This window comes from Palaemon carinicauda, chromosome 19, assembly GCF_036898095.1.
Source record: "Palaemon carinicauda isolate YSFRI2023 chromosome 19, ASM3689809v2, whole genome shotgun sequence".
NCBI lineage: Eukaryota > Metazoa > Arthropoda > Malacostraca > Decapoda > Palaemonidae > Palaemon > Palaemon carinicauda.
Window position 1 is genome coordinate 108,866,089 of NC_090743.1, and position 18,000 is coordinate 108,884,088.

Sequence of the window (18,000 nt, forward strand, 5' to 3'; positions counted from 1 at the left end):
TCTCTACACCTGCCATTCTTCTTATTTCACCCTTTTCCAATCTTTCCAGTTGTGACATTTCCGTAATCCACTTCAATATACTGTTCTTGAATTATTTTATTTTAATTTCATTGCCACTCTTTTAGTTTATTCATTTCCCTGTTTCCTCTGCGAGTTATTTTCCTCTATTGGAGCCTTTGGGCGTAGGCCTATAGCATCTTGCTTTTCCAAGTAGGGTTGTAGCTTAGCTAATGATAATAGTAATAATAATAATAATAATAATAATAATAATAATGATGATGATGATAATAATATTAATTTTGGCAACAACAACAATAATAATAAAATTCTTAAAGAATACAAGACTTTTAGCCCGTAAGAACCTCTATTTCTTATCATATCCCAACAAATAAGGTATCGTAGAGGTTTTAAGTTTTAAAGTGACGAAAACAACAACAACAATAATAATAATAATAATAATATTTCGAGAGTGACGTATCTAGTTAAAATGTATCTATTGTAGTTAACCCACAGCTGTGCCCCCGTATCCTTACTGTCAAAGAGAAGAAGGCGAAAACAAAAACAAACATGGCTGATCGTATTCCTCCCTGTCCTCCTCAGTTGAAACCAGTTCAACATTACCTTAAACTCGCAAGCGATTATGACAAGAGAGAGCCAGTGATGTCTTATTGGGGTAAGCATATATATGGAAGATAAATGTGTGTGGGTGTCAGTGTATTCTATTTTATTTCATAGCCTAGGATAGATGGCGGTGTTTGTCCTTGGCTGAATCATATGCTATTTCCTGTTATAGAATGAAAGCTCATTTGTGATTGGGGGCTGATAGACCTCACAATTCTGATAGGTTGGCTATATAGCCCAAATTCATAAATCCAATCCAATTCAGTGAAATAGGTTTATTTATTTTGGTAATGGGTAATTATGTCATACTTCAATTTTTAGCCTAATACGTGAACCGTATAGCTGTTCCTACTCGAATGCCAACCATTGTTCTTTAATGGTAGTATAACTTCAGAGAAACTGGAGTAGCTTGCAAAAATTTAATGATGCTTTTCTGATTACTGACAAGTGGTGGGAAAGCCCCACCCACCTGTCAGTTGGCTCATGATTCATGACTCGCCTTTGATTTTGGCTACAAGCAATACATGCACTCTTTTGCTGCCTCTTAAAATTTGACTGTGTTAATCTCTTTGCTTTCCTTTTCTTTTAGTTATTTATGCTCTGAATCATTTTTGTTAGATTCCTCAGATGCTGCTATTTCTAAAAAGAAGATGAATAAGAAATCAAACAAGTCTAGGTGGACAAATCAACAGGAATGGTCCAGTACCCCGTTTAAATGGAAGAGAGAACCAATCCATACTGGTAAGGTGGCTTGCCATGAGATACAGTGACTAAGCTCCCACCACCGATACTCAATCTCATACTGAACTGGGTATGTGAACTGTTGGTCGGGATGAAGGCTGCCCTCCTTCCTTGGATGATTGAGGTACAGGCCGGCCTCATTATTCGCGATTGTTAGGTTACAGACACAGTTGCAAAAAGGGAATTTTCGTGAATAAATGCTGAACTAGCGTGGGCTAACTCCTAACCTAAAAAGTCACTGCCCCTTGCCACGAACCGGTGCCAGATCTGATGATTAACACAGTAAATACTTCATAATATTGTTTTAATTTGGTTTCTACAACAGTTTATTATCATATATACAGTTTACAGTTCACTTGCACACATGTACACTTTATACTGGACACAGTAAGGTTACAGTACTGTATTGTGCTAAGGTAAACTTTTACCAAGTCGTCTCATCCCCATACTGTTCTGTATAGCAAAAGTTGTTCCCATCTAGTAATACTGTACTGTAACCTAATAATCACTGATACTGTAGTGTATATTCCTGTAAAATATGTACAGTACAGTAATATTACTATAGTACAGCTTAACTGTACTTCCTGTAAATGTTCGGTGTTTTCGTTCAGACGACTGTAGCCTACGCCGCTAGTATGACGCAACTTCTTACGAGTTGTCTCTTGCGCAGTATGTTACTGTATATCTATACTTTCTTAAACAGAAATACAGCTTATTTTATAAACAAAATCCTTAAATATCTCAATGATAATTGTTTCTTTCAAATAAAACAAAATCAGAGCATTCATTCACTTTTCAACAGTTAATATCTCTCGGAAGCATTATTGCATTCTGGAAAATTACGATTATTTAAATAGTTAATTGCGCTTTAATAAAACATTTATGTACTTTTGTTTTAAATTTTGGGTGTAATTTATCAATCTTAAGTATTTTGGGTGCCATGATTTTCTAAAATGCAATATTGCTTCCGAAACGAAATCGATTATTTAGAGAGAGAGAGAGAGTATTAGTTCTCTCTTATTCGTTGTCAGGATGCCAGAAAATTTCAAATCATTCATCTCTCTCTCTCTCTCTCTCTCTCTCTCTCTCTCTCTCTCTCTCTCTCTCTCTCTCTCTCTCTCTCTCTCTCTCTCTCTCTCTAAAATAAATGAAATCTTTGTTCTTTGCTAATTCTCTATTGAAGCGCTATAATCAAGCACCACAGAGCTAAAAACTATAAAATATCGTGCATTGGCAACATGAAGGAAACTCCACTTAACAGTATGCGATTCAACTCGATTCAACTCACAGTACAAGTAAATAAAATGTGAGAAGCATTTCAAATAAAACTCTTGAAATTAGTATGCTAATTGAAAAATGATAGATCAAGTAATAATTTTTTCTTTTATTGAATATGAAATATTCTTCGGTAGCATGCCTTAATAATTTGATCCGAAAATTGAGGTTGACGATGGACTACCCAGGGTTGATCAGCTAATTTGAATGTAAACAATACTTAAGATTATAATTTTCTATGTTTTTAATTATAAATAAGATACTAAATTGTGAATATTACATGCATTATTATTATTATTATTATTATTATTATTATTACTATCCAAGCTACAACCCTAGTTGGAAAAGCAAGATGCTATAAACCCAGGGGCTCCAACAGGAAAAAATAGCCCAGTGAGGAAAGGAAATAAGGAAATAAATAAATGAAGAGAACAAATTAACAATAAATCATTCTAAAATAAGAAACAACGTCAAAACAGACATGTCATATAATAAACTATCAACAACATCAAAAACAAATATGTCATAAATAAACTATAAAAAGACTATGTCTGCCTGGTCAACAAAAAAGCATTTGCTCCAACTTTGAACTTTTGAAGTTCTACTGATTCAACCACCCAATTAGGAAGATCATTCCACAACTTGGTCACAGCTGGAATAAAACTTCTAGAGTACTGCGTAGTATTGAGCCTCGTGATGGAGAAGGCCTGGCTATTAGAATTAACTGCCTGCCTAGTATTACGAACAGGATAGAATTGTCCAGGGAGATCTGAATGTAAAGGATGGTCAGAGTTGTGAAAAATCTTATGCAACATGCATAATGAACTAATTGAACGACGGTGCCAGAGACTAATATCTAGATCAGGAATAAGAAATTTAATAGACCGTAAGTTTCTGTCCAACAAATTAAGATGAGAATCAGCAGCTGAACACCAGACAGGAGAACAATACTCAAAACAAGGTAGAATGAAAGAATTAAAACACTTCTTCAGAATAGATTGATCACCGAAAATCTTGAAAGACTTTCTCAATAAGCCTATTTTTTCAATATTAAACTTACCCGATAATCATGTAGCTGTCAACTCCGTTGCCCGACAGAATTCTATGGAGGGATACGCCAGCTATCACAATACTAGAAGGGGGTGTACTTACCAGCGCCACCTGTGGCCAGGTACTCAAGTACTTCTTGTTGACACCTCCTCAATTATTCCTCTGTCGTGCTTCCGGCAAGACGTTCTGGGATACGCTTATGATCTTCGAGTTTGTTCACGGCTAATTGGTGAAGTATTCTCTCAGATTTCGGCTGTCGCTTTACTGGAAACCTTCTTATATTAGCTAGATAGCTTTTATATAGTCCTGATTAACGGTTAACGATCTTTTGCTTGATTTTGGAAACCCCTTTGGCTAACTCTTTGGATTCAAGATGTCTGACATTTCGCAAGCCCCCTCCCATAGACGATGTAGGTCTTGCAATAGGCGTATTCCGAAGGCCTCGGTAGATCCTCACACCGCTTGTTCTGACTGTAGGGACAGGCCCTGTCAGTTAGAAAATCGATGTGAGGAATGCGCCGGACTTTCGGAACTGGAATTTGTCCGTCTTTTAAAATATTCATCTAAGTTAGAGAGAGGTAGAGTTAGGAGGAGTTCTTCTCACTCTTCACTTTTTTCCTCACCTCATGATCCCCTACCTTTTCCTACCCCTGTAGTGGCTACCCCCGAACCTACTGTTTGCCCTCCGCCTGATATGTCTGTTGTTTTGCGTGCTATTCAGGCCTTAGGCGATAAAGTAGAGTCAGTGGTAAGTGACCATAAGTCTCTGATGGCCGAAGTCAAGGAACTTAAGGTCAAGAGTGCAGTGGGTGGAATTAGTGCCAGTGCTGTGACGAGTGCTAGTGTCAGTGCAGTGCCAAGTGCTAGTGTCAGTGCCAGTGTGGTGCGTGAGGATACTTCTGTGCGAGCCAGTCGTCCTCCCAGTCCGGGACCTCTTGCAAGCTCCCAAGCCCAGGGGAGAAGCAATGTCGAAGGGCATAAGGGTTCGGCAGGCCTTGTTAGGCGCACAGAAGTATCCTCGGTGGTTGCGGGCGTGTCTTCCAAAGACCGTCACTCCCACCTGCAGACGATTGAGCCCGTCTTTTTCTCGTCCGCTGATCATCTGTCAGGGAAGAAACGTTGGTCTCAGGTCTCGAGACCACTTAAACGCAGAGTCCAGTCCGCGAGTGCTCAGCCAGGTTGCAGTCATTGGCTCAGCTCTGACTCGCCGCAGTCATCTGTCGACTGCACTCCGCCCAAGAGGAGTAAGGTTCTGCCACAACAGAGCTCGACTGTTAAGGCTTTACCTCAGCCTACTGTAGTTTCTGCCGACCCTAAGTGGACTCTACTACAGTCCATGCAAGCACAGCTTTCGGACTTGATGCGTGAGTGTCGGGCTGAGAGTGTTGCGCCTCCGCCTCCGCCTACACTCCCTCCGCCTGCGCTCGCTCCGCCTGCGCTTGCTCCGCCTGATCGCAGTACCACCTGCCAGGCGTACGATGTTGAGCCACGGTCTGAGTTTGCTGTTCCCAGTGGTGTTCAGCCTCCGCCTTCTTTAAGGCAACCTTTGCTATGGGATCAGGAGGATTATACCTCTCTTCCTCCGCCTCCCCTTGCTGCTCCACCAGTGGTGCAACACTCGGTTGAGGTACAACAACCTCTCCCGTCCATGAGTCAGTCTCCTCAGCTCTCGCTGCAGCGAGCTCAACCATCCACAAGGCAAGCTCCACTACACCTTGGCCTTGCGCCTCAGGAGCCTCAGCTTGCGAGACATTTACCTTGTTCTGCGCAGCCTCAACCTCATCACGCTCCGCTCACACCACAGGAACAGGAACTTGCTACTCCGCTTCCACCAACCGCTCAGCAAGCGCAACCCTTGGGTTCAACCACTCATGCTAGGAGTCAGCCTCCTCCACCCATGCGCCTTCCTTCTGCTTCGTCTTTTATTCAGCCTTTGCAGTCTGAGCCTCAGGTTCTCCCTCAACAGTTACTTGAAGAGGAAACCACTAATATTGTTCCTACTCGTTCTGACTCTGCTGTTCAGCATTCTTGTCCGATATCTTCGCTACACTCTGGTGATGAGGCGTCTGATGATGAGGAGGCACACCTGGATCCCTCGTCAGACGTGGATGAATCCAAGCCTTCTCCACAGTCTATTGACTTTCGTAAGGTCTTGGCTCTGCTTAGGGAGGTTTACCCAGACCACTTTGTCTCTGCTATTCCCCGCTCTCCGCCATCTGAGTTTTCGCTGGGCATACAACAAGCTAAGTCCTCCTATACTAAGCTAGTCCTAGCAAGGTCCTCTAAGAGAGCATTAAGGATCTTAGGGGAGTGGCTGCAGACTAAGCAACACCTTGGCAAAACTTCTTTCATGTTCCCGCCGACTAAGCTCACTTCGAAAGCGAGCGTTTGGTATGCCACAGGAGAAGCACCAGGCTTGGGAGTACCTGCCTCTGCCCAGGCTGACTTCTCAAGTCTGGTAGACTCGCCTCGGAGAACTGCAATGAGGCGCTCTAAGGTTTGCTGGACCTTCTCAGACCTTGATCACTTACTGAAAGGACTGTTTAGAGCATTTGAGATGTTCAACTTTCTTGACTGGTGCCTGGGGGCCCTCAGCAAGAAGACCTCTCCTGCGGACAAGGATTCTGCCATGCTATTAATGTCCTGCATGGATAAGGCCATTAGGGATGGATCTGGTGAGCTTGCGTCGATGTTTGTATCAGGGGTTTTGAAGAAAAGGGAACAGCTGTGTACCTTCCTTTCCTCCAGCATTACACCTTGCCAAAGGTCACAACTCCTTTTTGCTCCGCTCTCGAAGTTCCTCTTCCCCGAAGAGCTGGTTAAGGACTTGTCTGCTGCCCTGATACAAAAGGACACACACGATCTTGTAGCCTCATCGGCTCGTAAGTCTAAGGTTGCTACCTCAGTCCCCAAGACTTATCGCTCCCCAGTGGCTGATACCCCTGCTACGAGGTTCATACCGCCCTTTCGTGGTAGAGCCCCCAGCCGAGGAAGCTCCCGTCCAGACTCTTACAGGAGCAAGTCCAGGAAAGGCTCCAGGACATCTAAAGGAAAAAACTGACTCTCCGCATCTCCAGACAGCAGTAGGAGCCAGACTCAAGATCTTCTGGCGAGCCTGGGAGAAGAGAGGTGCAGACGCCCAGTCTGTCAGTTGGCTGAGGAACGGTTACAGGATTCCATTCTGCCTCAAACCACCTCTGACCACATCGCCCATCAACCTCTCTCCCAACTACAAAGAAGAGGACAAGAGGCTAGCATTGCACCAGGAGGTGTCGCTACTTGTGCAGAAGAAGGCAGTGGTTATAGTCCGGGACCATCAATCCCCGGGCTTCTACAACCGTCTCTTTCTTGTGGCCAAGAAGACAGGAGGTTGGAGACCGGTGCTGGACGTCAGCGCGCTCAACGCGTATGTCACCAAGCAGACGTTCACGATGGAGACGACGAAGTCGGTCTTAGCAGCGGTCAGGCAGGAGGACTGGATGGTCTCGTTGGACTTGAAAGATGCCTACTTTCACGTTCCTATTCATCCAGACTCCCAACCTTTCCTGAGATTCGTTTTTGGAAAGGTTGTCTACCAATTCCAAGCCCTGTGTTTTGGCCTAAGCACAGCTCCTATGGTCTTTACTCATCTGATGAGGAATATAGCAAAATTCCTACACTTATCGGACATCAGAGCCTCCCTCTACTTAGACGACTGGCTGTTGAGAGCCTCCACGAGTCGTCGCTGTCTGGAGAATCTCAATTGGACTTTAGACTTAATCAGAGAACTGGGTCTATTAGTCAACATAGAAAAGTCTCAACTCATTCCCTCCCAATCCATTGTGTACCTGGGAATGGAGATTCGGAGTCAGGATTTTCGGGCTTTTCCATCGGCCCCCAGGATAAGCCAAGCCCTAGAGTGCATCATGAGCATGCTGAAGAGGAGCAGTTGCTCGGTGAGACAGTGGATGAGTCTCACAGGGACCCTTTCATCACTGGCCCTGTTCGTCGAGCTAGGGAGACTCCACCTCCGCCCTCTTCAATTCCATCTTGCAGCTCATTGGGACAAGGGTTCGACTCTCGAAGCAGTCTCTATCCCAATCACCCAAGAGATGAAGACCACTCTCCTGTGGTGGAAGCACAACCTCCTTCTCAGGGAGGGTCTATCGTTGGCTATTCAGACCCCCAATCTTCATCTCTTCTCAGATGCATCGGACTCGGGCTGGGGTGCGACCTTGAACGGACGGGAATGCTCGGGAACGTGGAACGAAGAACAGGGATTACTCCACATCAACTGCAAGGAGCTACTAGCAGTTCATTTAGCCCTGTTGAACTTCAAGTCCCTCCTGCTAGGCAAAGTGGTGGAGGTGAACTCAGACAATACCACAGCCTTGGCTTACATCTCCAAGCAAGGAGGGACCCATTCGAGGAGCCTATACGAGATCGCAAGGGACCTCCTCATTTGGTCAAGAGGTCTAAACCTCACTCTGGTCACGAGGTTCATTCAGGGCGATATGAACGTCTCAGCAGATCGCCTAAGCAGAAGGAATCAGGTCATTCCCACGGAATGGACCCTCCACAAGAGTGTGTGCAACAGACTTTGGACCTTGTGGGGTCAACCTACCATAGATCTGTTTGCCACCTCCATAACCAAGAGACTTCCGCTGTACTGTTCCCCTGTTCCAGACCCTGCAGCAGTTCATGTGGATGCTTTTCTACTGAACTGGTCCCATCTCGACCTGTACGCATTCCCACCGTTCAAGATAATAAACAAAGTTCTGCAGAAATTCATCTCGCACGAAGGGACACGGCTGACGCTGGTTGCTCCCCTTTGGCCTGCAAGAGAATGGTTCACAGAGGTACTTCAATGGCTAGTCGACATCCCCAGGACTCTACCTCTAAGAGTGGACCTTCTACGTCAACCTCACGTAGACAGGTTGCACCCAAACCTCCACGCTCTTCGGCTGACTGCCTTCAGACTGTCGAAAGATTCGCTAGAGCTAGAGGCTTTTCGAAGGAGGCAGCCAGTTCGATTGCCAGAGCGAGAAGGGTTTCCACTCGTAGAGTCTACCAGTCTAAGTGGGAGGTCTTCCGAAGCTGGTGTAGAGCCAATTCAATATCCTCTACCAATACCTCTGTGACCCAAATAGCTGACTTCCTTCTACATCTTAGGAATGAGAGATCCCTTTCAGCCCCTACGATTAAAGGGTATAGGAGTATGTTGGCTTCAGTTCTCCGCCACAGAGGTTTGGACCTTTCTTCCAACAAGGACCTTCAAGACATTCTTAAGTCTTTTGAGACGTCTAAAGAGCGTCGTCTATCCACTCCAGGCTGGAACCTAGACGTAGTCTTAAGGTTCCTTATGTCACCTAGGTTCGAACCTCTCCAGTCAGCTTCCTTCAAGGACCTTACCCTCAAGACTCTTTTTCTCGTCTGCCTTGCAACAGCTAAGAGAGTCAGTGAGGTTCATGCCTTCAGCAAGAACATTGGTTTCACGACCGAATCTGCAACATGTTCTTTTCAGCTCGGATTCCTAGCAAAGAACGAACTTCCTTCACGTCCTTGGCCTAGATCGTTTGAAATACCTAGCCTCTCCAACATGGTAGGTAACGAACTAGAGAGAGTTCTTTGCCCTGTCAGAGCTCTCAAATTTTATCTTAAGAGGTCTAAACCTCTTCGAGGACAGTCAGAAGCCTTATGGTGTGCCATCAAGAGACCTTCGAGGCCCATGTCCAAGAATGGGGTTTCGTATTATATAAGGCTTCTGATTAGAGAAGCCCACTCTCACTTAAAGGAGGAAGACCTTGCATTGCTGAAGGTAAGGACCCACGAAGTAAGAGCCGTAGCTACTTCGATGGCCTTTAATAAAAACCGTTCTCTGCAGAGCATAATGGATGCAACCTATTGGAGGAGCAAGTCAGTGTTTGCATCATTTTATCTTAAAGATGTCCAGTCTCTTTACGAGAACTGCTACACCCTGGGACCATTCGTAGCAGCGAGTGCAGTAGTAGGTGAGGGCTCAGCCACTACATTCCCTTAATCCCATAACCTTTTTTAACCTTTCTCTTGAATGCTTTTATTGTTGTTTTTATGGTTGTTACGGTAGGCTAAGAAGCCTTCCGCATCCTTTTGATTTGGCGGGTGGTCTATTCATTCTTGAGAAGCGCCTGGGTTAGAGGTTTTGTAGAGGTCCTTTAGTAGGGGTTGCAACCCCATATACTTTGGCACCTTTGGGTTGATTCAGCCTCCAAGAGGAACGCTGCGCTCAGTAAGGAAGACGAACTTAAAAAAGAGGCAGAGTAACGGTTCAATTCGACTTCCTTACCAGGTACTTATTATTTCATTGTTATTTGAGATAACTGTTATATGAAATATGGGATACTTAGCTATCCTTTAATCTTGTACACTGGTTTTCACCCACCCCCCTGGGTGTGAATCAGCTACATGATTATCGGGTAAGTTTAATATTGAAAAATGTTATTTTTATTAGTAAAATAAATTTTTGAATATACTTACCCGATAATCATGATTTAATCGACCCTCCCTTCCTCCCCATAGAGAACCAGTGGACCGAGGAATAATTGAGGAGGTGTCAACAAGAAGTACTTGAGTACCTGGCCACAGGTGGCGCTGGTAAGTACACCCCCTTCTAGTATTGTGATAGCTGGCGTATCCCTCCATAGAATTCTGTCGGGCAACGGAGTTGACAGCTACATGATTATCGGGTAAGTATATTCAAAAATTTATTTTACTAATAAAAATAACATTTTTGTGAAATTGAAGAAGACACAGACCTTATATGTTTCTCAAAAGTAAATTTACTGTCGAGAATCACACCTGAAATTTTGAAAGAGTCATACATATTTAAAGAAACATTATCAATACTGAGATCCGGATGTTGAGGAACCACCGTCCTTGACCTACTTACAATCATACTTTGAGTTTTGTTAGGATTCAACTTCATACCCCATAATTTGCACCATGCACTAATTCTAGCTAAATCTCTATTAAGGGATTCACCAACCCTAGATCTACATTCAGGGTATGGAATTGATGCAAAGAGAGTAGCATCATCTGCATATGCAACAAGCTTGTTTTCTAGGCCAAACCACATGTCATGTGTATATAGTATAAAAAGTAATGGGCCAAGAACACTACCCTGTGGAACACCGGATATCACATTCCTATAATCACTATGATGCCCATCAACAACAACTCTTTGAGATCTATTACTTAAAAAATCAATAATAATGCTAAGAAACGACCCACCCACTCCCAACTGTTTCAGTTTGAAAACAAGGGCCTCATGATTAACACGGTCAAAGGCAGCACTAAAATCAAGGCCAATCATACGAACTTCCCGACCACAATCAAGGGATTTCTGTACAGCATTGGAGATTGTAAGAAGGGCATCACATGCTCCAAGACCTTTACGAAAACCAAATTGCAAACTAGGGAGTAGATGATTACCTTCAGCAAACCTATTAAGACGTTTTGCCAGAAGACGTTCAAAAACTTTAGATAATATGGGAGTTATGGAAATTGGGCGGTAATCAGTGGGATTTGAGCTACCACAAACACATTTACATAGAGGAGTAACATTACCAATTCTCCAACTAGTGCTAGAAGCTCCTCTTCTTGCTAACTTGCGCAAAATAACAGATAACTTTGGAGCTAAGAAATCTGCTGTCTTTATAAAAAACAAAGGAAAAATACCATTTGGGTCTACACCTCCATAAGCATCAAGGTCCATCAACAGAGCTTTAATCTCACGAGATCGAAAAGCTAAACTAATTAGTTTAGCCTCAGGAAAACAGGAATGAGGAAGTTCAAGTTTTTCATTACTCTGTTTACTGTCAAAAACATCAGCCAAAAGGGTTGCCTTTTCCTTTGGACAGTGAGTGACTGAGCCATCTGGTTTAAGTAAAGGAGGAACTGTTGCATCTACACCAAAGAGTGCAGATTTAAGGGTAGACCACCATTTATGTTCCTGAGTTGTACCAGAAAGTGTTTCTTTTATGGTTAAATTGTACTCCTTTTCAGTTGAGGCATAAACTCTCTGAGCAAAAGCGCGAAGCTGAGTATAGTTGTTCCAGGTCAAATCTGATCTGTTACCCTTCCAAAGTTGATAGGCCTCCTGCTTCTCCAAATAAGCACGTCTACAATCATCATTGAACCACGGTTTGTCCTTCACTCGGTACCTTAGCACACGAGAAGGGATACGCCTATCAATTATGTTGACTAGATTCTCATTCAAAGGGACAACAGGATCTACACTATTATATAATTGTGACCAGTTTAGAACCACACTCGATGCGGTTTCGTGTGGATTTTCAGCCACATTTGGACGTTAGGCCACTTGCTGATGCTCCTGTTGACGTTCAGGACGTTCGCTAACAATCGGAGTTGACTTGTTTTGACGCTGAGCGTCAACCTCCGCATTCTAGAGTTGTTTTGACTGCTCAGTCTAGGCGGTCAAAGCAGTCTCGAGTGGACGCTGTGCGTCCTCACGCACCTGTTGTTGTTGACAGTTCACAGACTGTCAAGCAGTTACATGACGTTGCGTCCTGGTCTCTCACACCTGTTGTTGTTGACAGTTCACAGACTGTCAAGCAGTTACATGACGTTGCCTCCTGGTCCGCTACTAATGCACCAGTGCGTGTGGACTCTGCTTGTTAAGCATTGCCACCACGGTAGGTCTCTTCCTTGCTTGAGACTCGGCTATTATCGGACAAGGTTCCTTCAGATGAGGAAGTTGCTGTTCCCCCTCCTACTGATATTCCCTTGAGGACTCTGTCAGACGGAGAGGAGCCTAAAGCTGCTTAGCCCTCTATGGACTTTAAATAAATCATGCTGATTTTTAAGGATCTTTGTCCGGATCTTTTTGTAACTGCTGCTCCTCGTTCGCCTAAACGTCAGAGCTTACACTAGGCCTAGCTACTTCGAAGCCGTTGTTGTATAAGCTAGTGCTCTCTCGCTCTCCTAGAGAGCTTTACGTTTGCTAGGCGACTGGTTTATCACCAGGAGGAGTTTGAGGGATACAGCCTTTGCTTTCCCTTCTTTTAAAACTGGCTTATAGGGCGAGAGTCTGATATGACACGAGAGAAGTTCTCGGCTTGGGAGTTCCTGCCTCTGCCCAGATAGACTTCTCAAACCTCATAGACTCTCCCTGGCGCCTGGCCATGAGACGCTCCAAGATTTTACAGGTCAACTTCACAGCTGTTTTCGAGCCTTTGAAGTTTTGCTGTACAATTATGTCATGCATAAACAAGGCTTTCAGGGATGGCTCCAATGATCTGACAGCCACGTTCTCTGCAGGAACAAGTCCCTCAGGGATGGCTCCATGATTTGGCAGCCATGTTCACTGCAGGAGTACGTAAGAGGCAAGTGCGCTCAATGTGTTCATTGTCAAGACAAACTTCACGATGAAGTCTACCAGGCTGTCTTGACAGCATTTATGGAAGGCGACTGGATGGTCTCTCTCGACCTTCAGGAGGCATACTTCCACATTCCTATACACCCGGACTCCCAACCGTTTCTGAGGTTTGTTTACAGGAATTTGGGGTACCAGTTTCGAGCTATCGGGGATCCGAACCTCCCTGTACTTGGACGACTGGCTTCTGAGAGCATCGTCCAGCCTTCGCTGTCTGCAGGATCTACATTGGACGTTGAGTCTGGCCAGGGAGTTGGGACTTGTGGTCAACCTAAAAGTCCCAACTGATCCCATCCCAGATTATTCTATTTTTGGGGATGGAGATTCGCAGTCAAGCCCTGCTCGAAGTCCAACTAATGCTGAAAAGAAAACGTTTATTCAGTCAGAAGTTGGAACAGTCTCGTAAGGACTCTCTCATCCCTGGAGCAGTTTGTCTCACTAGGGAGACTACCCCTTCTGCCTCTCCGGTTCCATCTAGCCTCTCACTGGAACTAGGACAAGACATTAGAGACGGTATCATTCCCAGTCTCCGAACCAATAAAGGCATGCCTGAAATGGTGGGACAGCAATATCAGTCTGAGAGAGGGACTATCCCTAGCAGTCAAGAACCCAAACCACGTGTTGTCCTCAGACGCGTCGGGTTTGGGTTGGGTGCGACCCTGGACGGTCGGGAATGCGCGGGTCTGTGGACCTCAAGTCAGAAGAGCATGCACATCAACGGCAAGGAGCTATTAGCAGTCCACTTGGCCTTGATGATATTAGGAAGCGTCTTCGACTCTAAGTGGTAGAGGTCAACTCAGACAACACCACAACTTTGGCGTACATCTCCAAGCAAGGAGGCACACACTCCTTCACGCTGCTCGAGATCGCAAGGGACCTTCTCTTATGGTCTAGAATTCGAGGCATCTCCCTGTTGACGAGATTCATCCAGGGGGACTTGAACGTCTTGGCAGACTGTCTCAGTCGGAGGGGTCAGGTGATACCCACGGAATGGACCCTCCACAAGGACGTGGGCAAGAGTCTTTGGGCTTCTTGGGGTCAACCAACCATAGACCTCTTTGCCTCCTCGTTGACCAAAAGGTTACCAATCTTTTGCTCTCCAGTCCTAGATACAGAAGAAATTTACATAGACGTGTTTCTACTGGATTGGTCTTTTATGGACTTATATGCATTCCCACCATTCAAGATAGTCAACAAGGTACTGCAGAAGTTCGCCTCTCACGGAGGGACAAGGTTGACGTTGGTTGCTACCCTCTGTCCCGCGAGAGAGTGGTTCACCGAGGTACTTCAATGGCTGGTAGACTTTCCAAGAAGTCTTCCTCTAAGGGTAGATCTGTTACGTCAGCCCCACGTAAAGAATGTCCATCAAAGCCTCCCCGCTCTTCGTCTGACTTCCTTCACACTATCGAAAGACTCTCAAGAGCTAGAGGTTTTTCGAAGGAGGCAGTCAGTGCGATTGCAAGAGCTAGGAGAGCTTCTACCATTAGAGTATACCAGTCGAAGTGGGAAGTCTTTCGAGACTGGTGCAAGTCAGCATCTGTGTCCTCGTCCAGTACCTCTGTAGCCCAAATCGCAGATTTTCTTTTACATCTGAGAAAGGTTCGCTCCCTTTCAGCTCCCACGATTAAGGGCTACAGGAGCATGTTGGCTTCGGTCTTTCGACATAGAGGCTTAGATCTTTTCAACAATAAAGATCTCCAAGATCTCCTTAAGTCTGTCGAGACCTCCAAGGAACGTCGTTTGGCAACTCCTGGATGGAACTTAGACGTGGTCCTAAGGTTCCTCATGTCAGACAGGTTTGAGCCATTACATTCAGCCTCCCTGAAGGATCTCACCCTCAAGACACTTTTCCTAGTGTGCTTGGCTTCGGCTAAAAGGGTCAGTGAACTTCATGCCTTCAGTAAGAACATCGGCTTTTCTACAGAAAAAAGCCACTTGTTCACTTCAACTTGGTTTCCTGGCCAAAAATGAACTGCCTTCTCGTCCTTGGCCTAAATCTTTTGATATTCCTTGCTTATCAGAGATCGTAGGCAACGAACTGGAAAGAGTATTATGTCCTGTTAGAGCTCTTTAGTTCGATTTAACTCGTACTAAGTCATTACGAGGGAAATCTGAGGCATTATGGTGCTCAGTTAAGAGACCTTCATTGCCTATGTCAAAGAATTCTTTGTCATATTTTATCAGATTTTTTTAATACGAGAAGCTCATTCTCACTTGAATGAGAAAGACCGATGTTTGCTTAAGGTTAAGACGTACGAAGTTAGAGATATAGCAACCTCCGTGGCCTGCAAGCAAAATAAATCTCTGCAAAGTATTATGGACGCGACTTCTTGGAGAAACAAGTCAGTGTTCGCGTCATTTTACTTAAAAGATGTCCAGACTCTTTACGAGGACTGCTACACACTGGGTCCATTCGTTGCAGCGAGTGCAGTAGTGGGTGAGGGTTCTACCACTACACTTCCCTAATTCCAATATCCTTTTAATCTGTCTCTTGAAATGTTTTTAATATTGTTTTATGGGTTGTTCGGAAGGCTAAGAAGCCTTTCGCATCCTGATTGATTTGGCGGGTGGTCAAAGTCATTTCTTGAGAGCGCCCAGATTAGGGGTTTGATGAGGTCCTGTTGTATGGGTTGCAGCCCTTGATTCTTCAGCTCCTGGGAGTCTGTCAGCATCCTAAGAGGATCGCTGGGCTCCGTGAGGAAGACAGACTTACAAGGCAGAGTAATCGTCTAAGTCAACTTCCTCACCAGGTACCTATTTATTTTGGTTTTGTTATATTGATAACTGCCAAAATGAAAAAACTCTTAGCTTATACACTGTAAACATAATTAACTCTGGTCTCTACCCACCTCCTTGGGTGTGAATCAGCTATTATATATTCACCGGCTAAGTTAAATATTTAAAAATGATATTTTAATTATAAAATAAATTTTTGAATATACTTACCCGGTGAATATATAAATTAAACGACCCTCCCTTCCTCCCCAATAGAGACACAGTGGGATGAGAAGAAATTGAAGGTTTTGTTTACATCGAGAGTGGTATCTGGCCGACAGTTGGCGCTGGTGGGCACACCCGCAACCTGCATAGCGATCGCTCGCGAGTTTTTTATGTATGTGTCTGTCGAGCAACAGAGTTGCAGCTATTATATATTCACTGGGTAAGTATATTCAAAAATTTATTTTATAATTAAAATATAATTTTTTTCCTTACCTGTGAAAAACCAAAACTGCAAAACAAGAAACCGCGATTAACGAGGTCCGACTGTTTATTCCTTGTTTTCTTTCCCTAAGTCAGGGGTATTGGGTCTACCTTAGCATTCTGGAGGAATCTTTCTGGCACAGGTATGAATGCTGAACAGGTTGTGTTGCCAGCCTAGTTCCTTCATGGGACAAGAAGTATCTAGTCTAAGATACATTAGTGGTTTTGACATGAACCCTGAATGAAAGGTTCGATGACTAGCCTTTTACTCTTCTTTCTTGCTTCTCTTGGGTGCAGTAATTGTGGCTGCTAAGTGGTGGACAGGACGACAGATGCAGGTAAGCTTCATAACCAAACAATCTTTTTTTTTTTTTTTTTTTAAACAGGATCTGTTTAGAAGTATCTCCCACATCCTACTAGACAAGGGGTATGATGGATAGACTATACTCAAACCATTTGTTATAATAGCTACAAATACATTTGAATAACTTATGTAAAAGGTTATAGATTTTCATGTGACCAAGTACCATTTGTTCTTGATACTGGTCTAACTGCCTTTGTCATCCCTATACACAGACAGAAGGTTGGCGGAGTCATCACCTTTGCATCTCCACAGGACTGGGAGTTCTGATAATTCCCGGGACAGTTGGTCCAGGCAGAGTTTTTTTGTTTAATAGGAACTTCCTCCCTCCAAAGAATAAGTCTCCTATTTAAAGACAATGCAGGAGGTACTTGAGTTACGACGGGGATCCATTCTTATGTTGCGTCAGAAATTGGTTTTCGTCTTAAGTTGGATTTACATATAATATACTGTATGTATCGTACACATACTGTATATGCATAATATACTTTAAAAAGAAAGAAAGCAATCCCTTACCATTCATAAATTAGTGTCCTCTATACAATACAGTAGTGTACGTATACTTATGCAGTATCAGTAGGCAATAAGTAATACATTTAACAATTCCTTACCTTCTTCCTGTGGTAGGCTTGCACACTGCCATCAGAAGTCTCCTTTATGTTTTCTAAACATGATACACAAGCAAAATGTGGAATAAAAAAGAAAAAAAAAGAGCAGCACCGAAATCCCGAATTTGTATTGTAAATAAAGATGGCAAACTAATGCAACAGTGATGCATAATTCACAACTCCAAGGCGTTAGTTGCTCCGTGTCGGCAAGTAATTCATTGTATCAACAAACCAAATGTCGTACCCTGAAATTGAGTTAGGAACATTTTTTTCAAGTACCCTATCGGGGCTCGTTCATAACGGCATATCGTCGTAAATTCAGGCTCTTGAAACTCTAACACCTCTTGTGGTTTGTATTTGTGTAGGAGCCTCAAATAATTTAAAGTAATTTTTATTTTCCGTAACATTGCAAACTGGAGTCCTTTAAGTTACACTTCCTACCTCAACTACCCTGCAAGTCCCAGGCCTAAAGGTCAAAAGCTTTAGTCTCGCGTAATGATAGGTGGTTGAGGGCTTCCCCTCTATCTGTTGGTATTTCTAACTACCTTGTTAAAGTTTAGGTATGTTTCAGCTATGCTGAAGTCATATTCCTAATAAAGGACTCAGGTTTGTATAGTGAGGAAAACTAGAAAGTATAGTACTCTAAAAATCTGTGATTTTACTCCCGTATTCCTTCTTTAACAACTTCTTCCTTCTCCTATTCTCTTCTTGGGGAACTTCTCCGAAGGAAG

General features: G+C 43.8%; 1 protein-coding gene across 1 annotated transcript in view; it reads left to right on the forward strand.

The window, feature by feature from the left end:
- Nucleotides 1-513: 513 nt before the first annotated feature.
- Nucleotides 514-18,000, forward strand: part of LOC137658715 (vacuolar protein sorting-associated protein VTA1 homolog) — a 76,046-nt gene continuing 58,559 nt past the window's right edge. Inside the window, exon 1 of the mRNA XM_068393712.1 lies at nucleotides 514-673. Coding sequence (XP_068249813.1) covers nucleotides 568-673 — 106 coding nt within the window. The 5' untranslated portion in view covers nucleotides 514-567. The remainder of the gene's footprint in view (nucleotides 674-18,000) is intronic.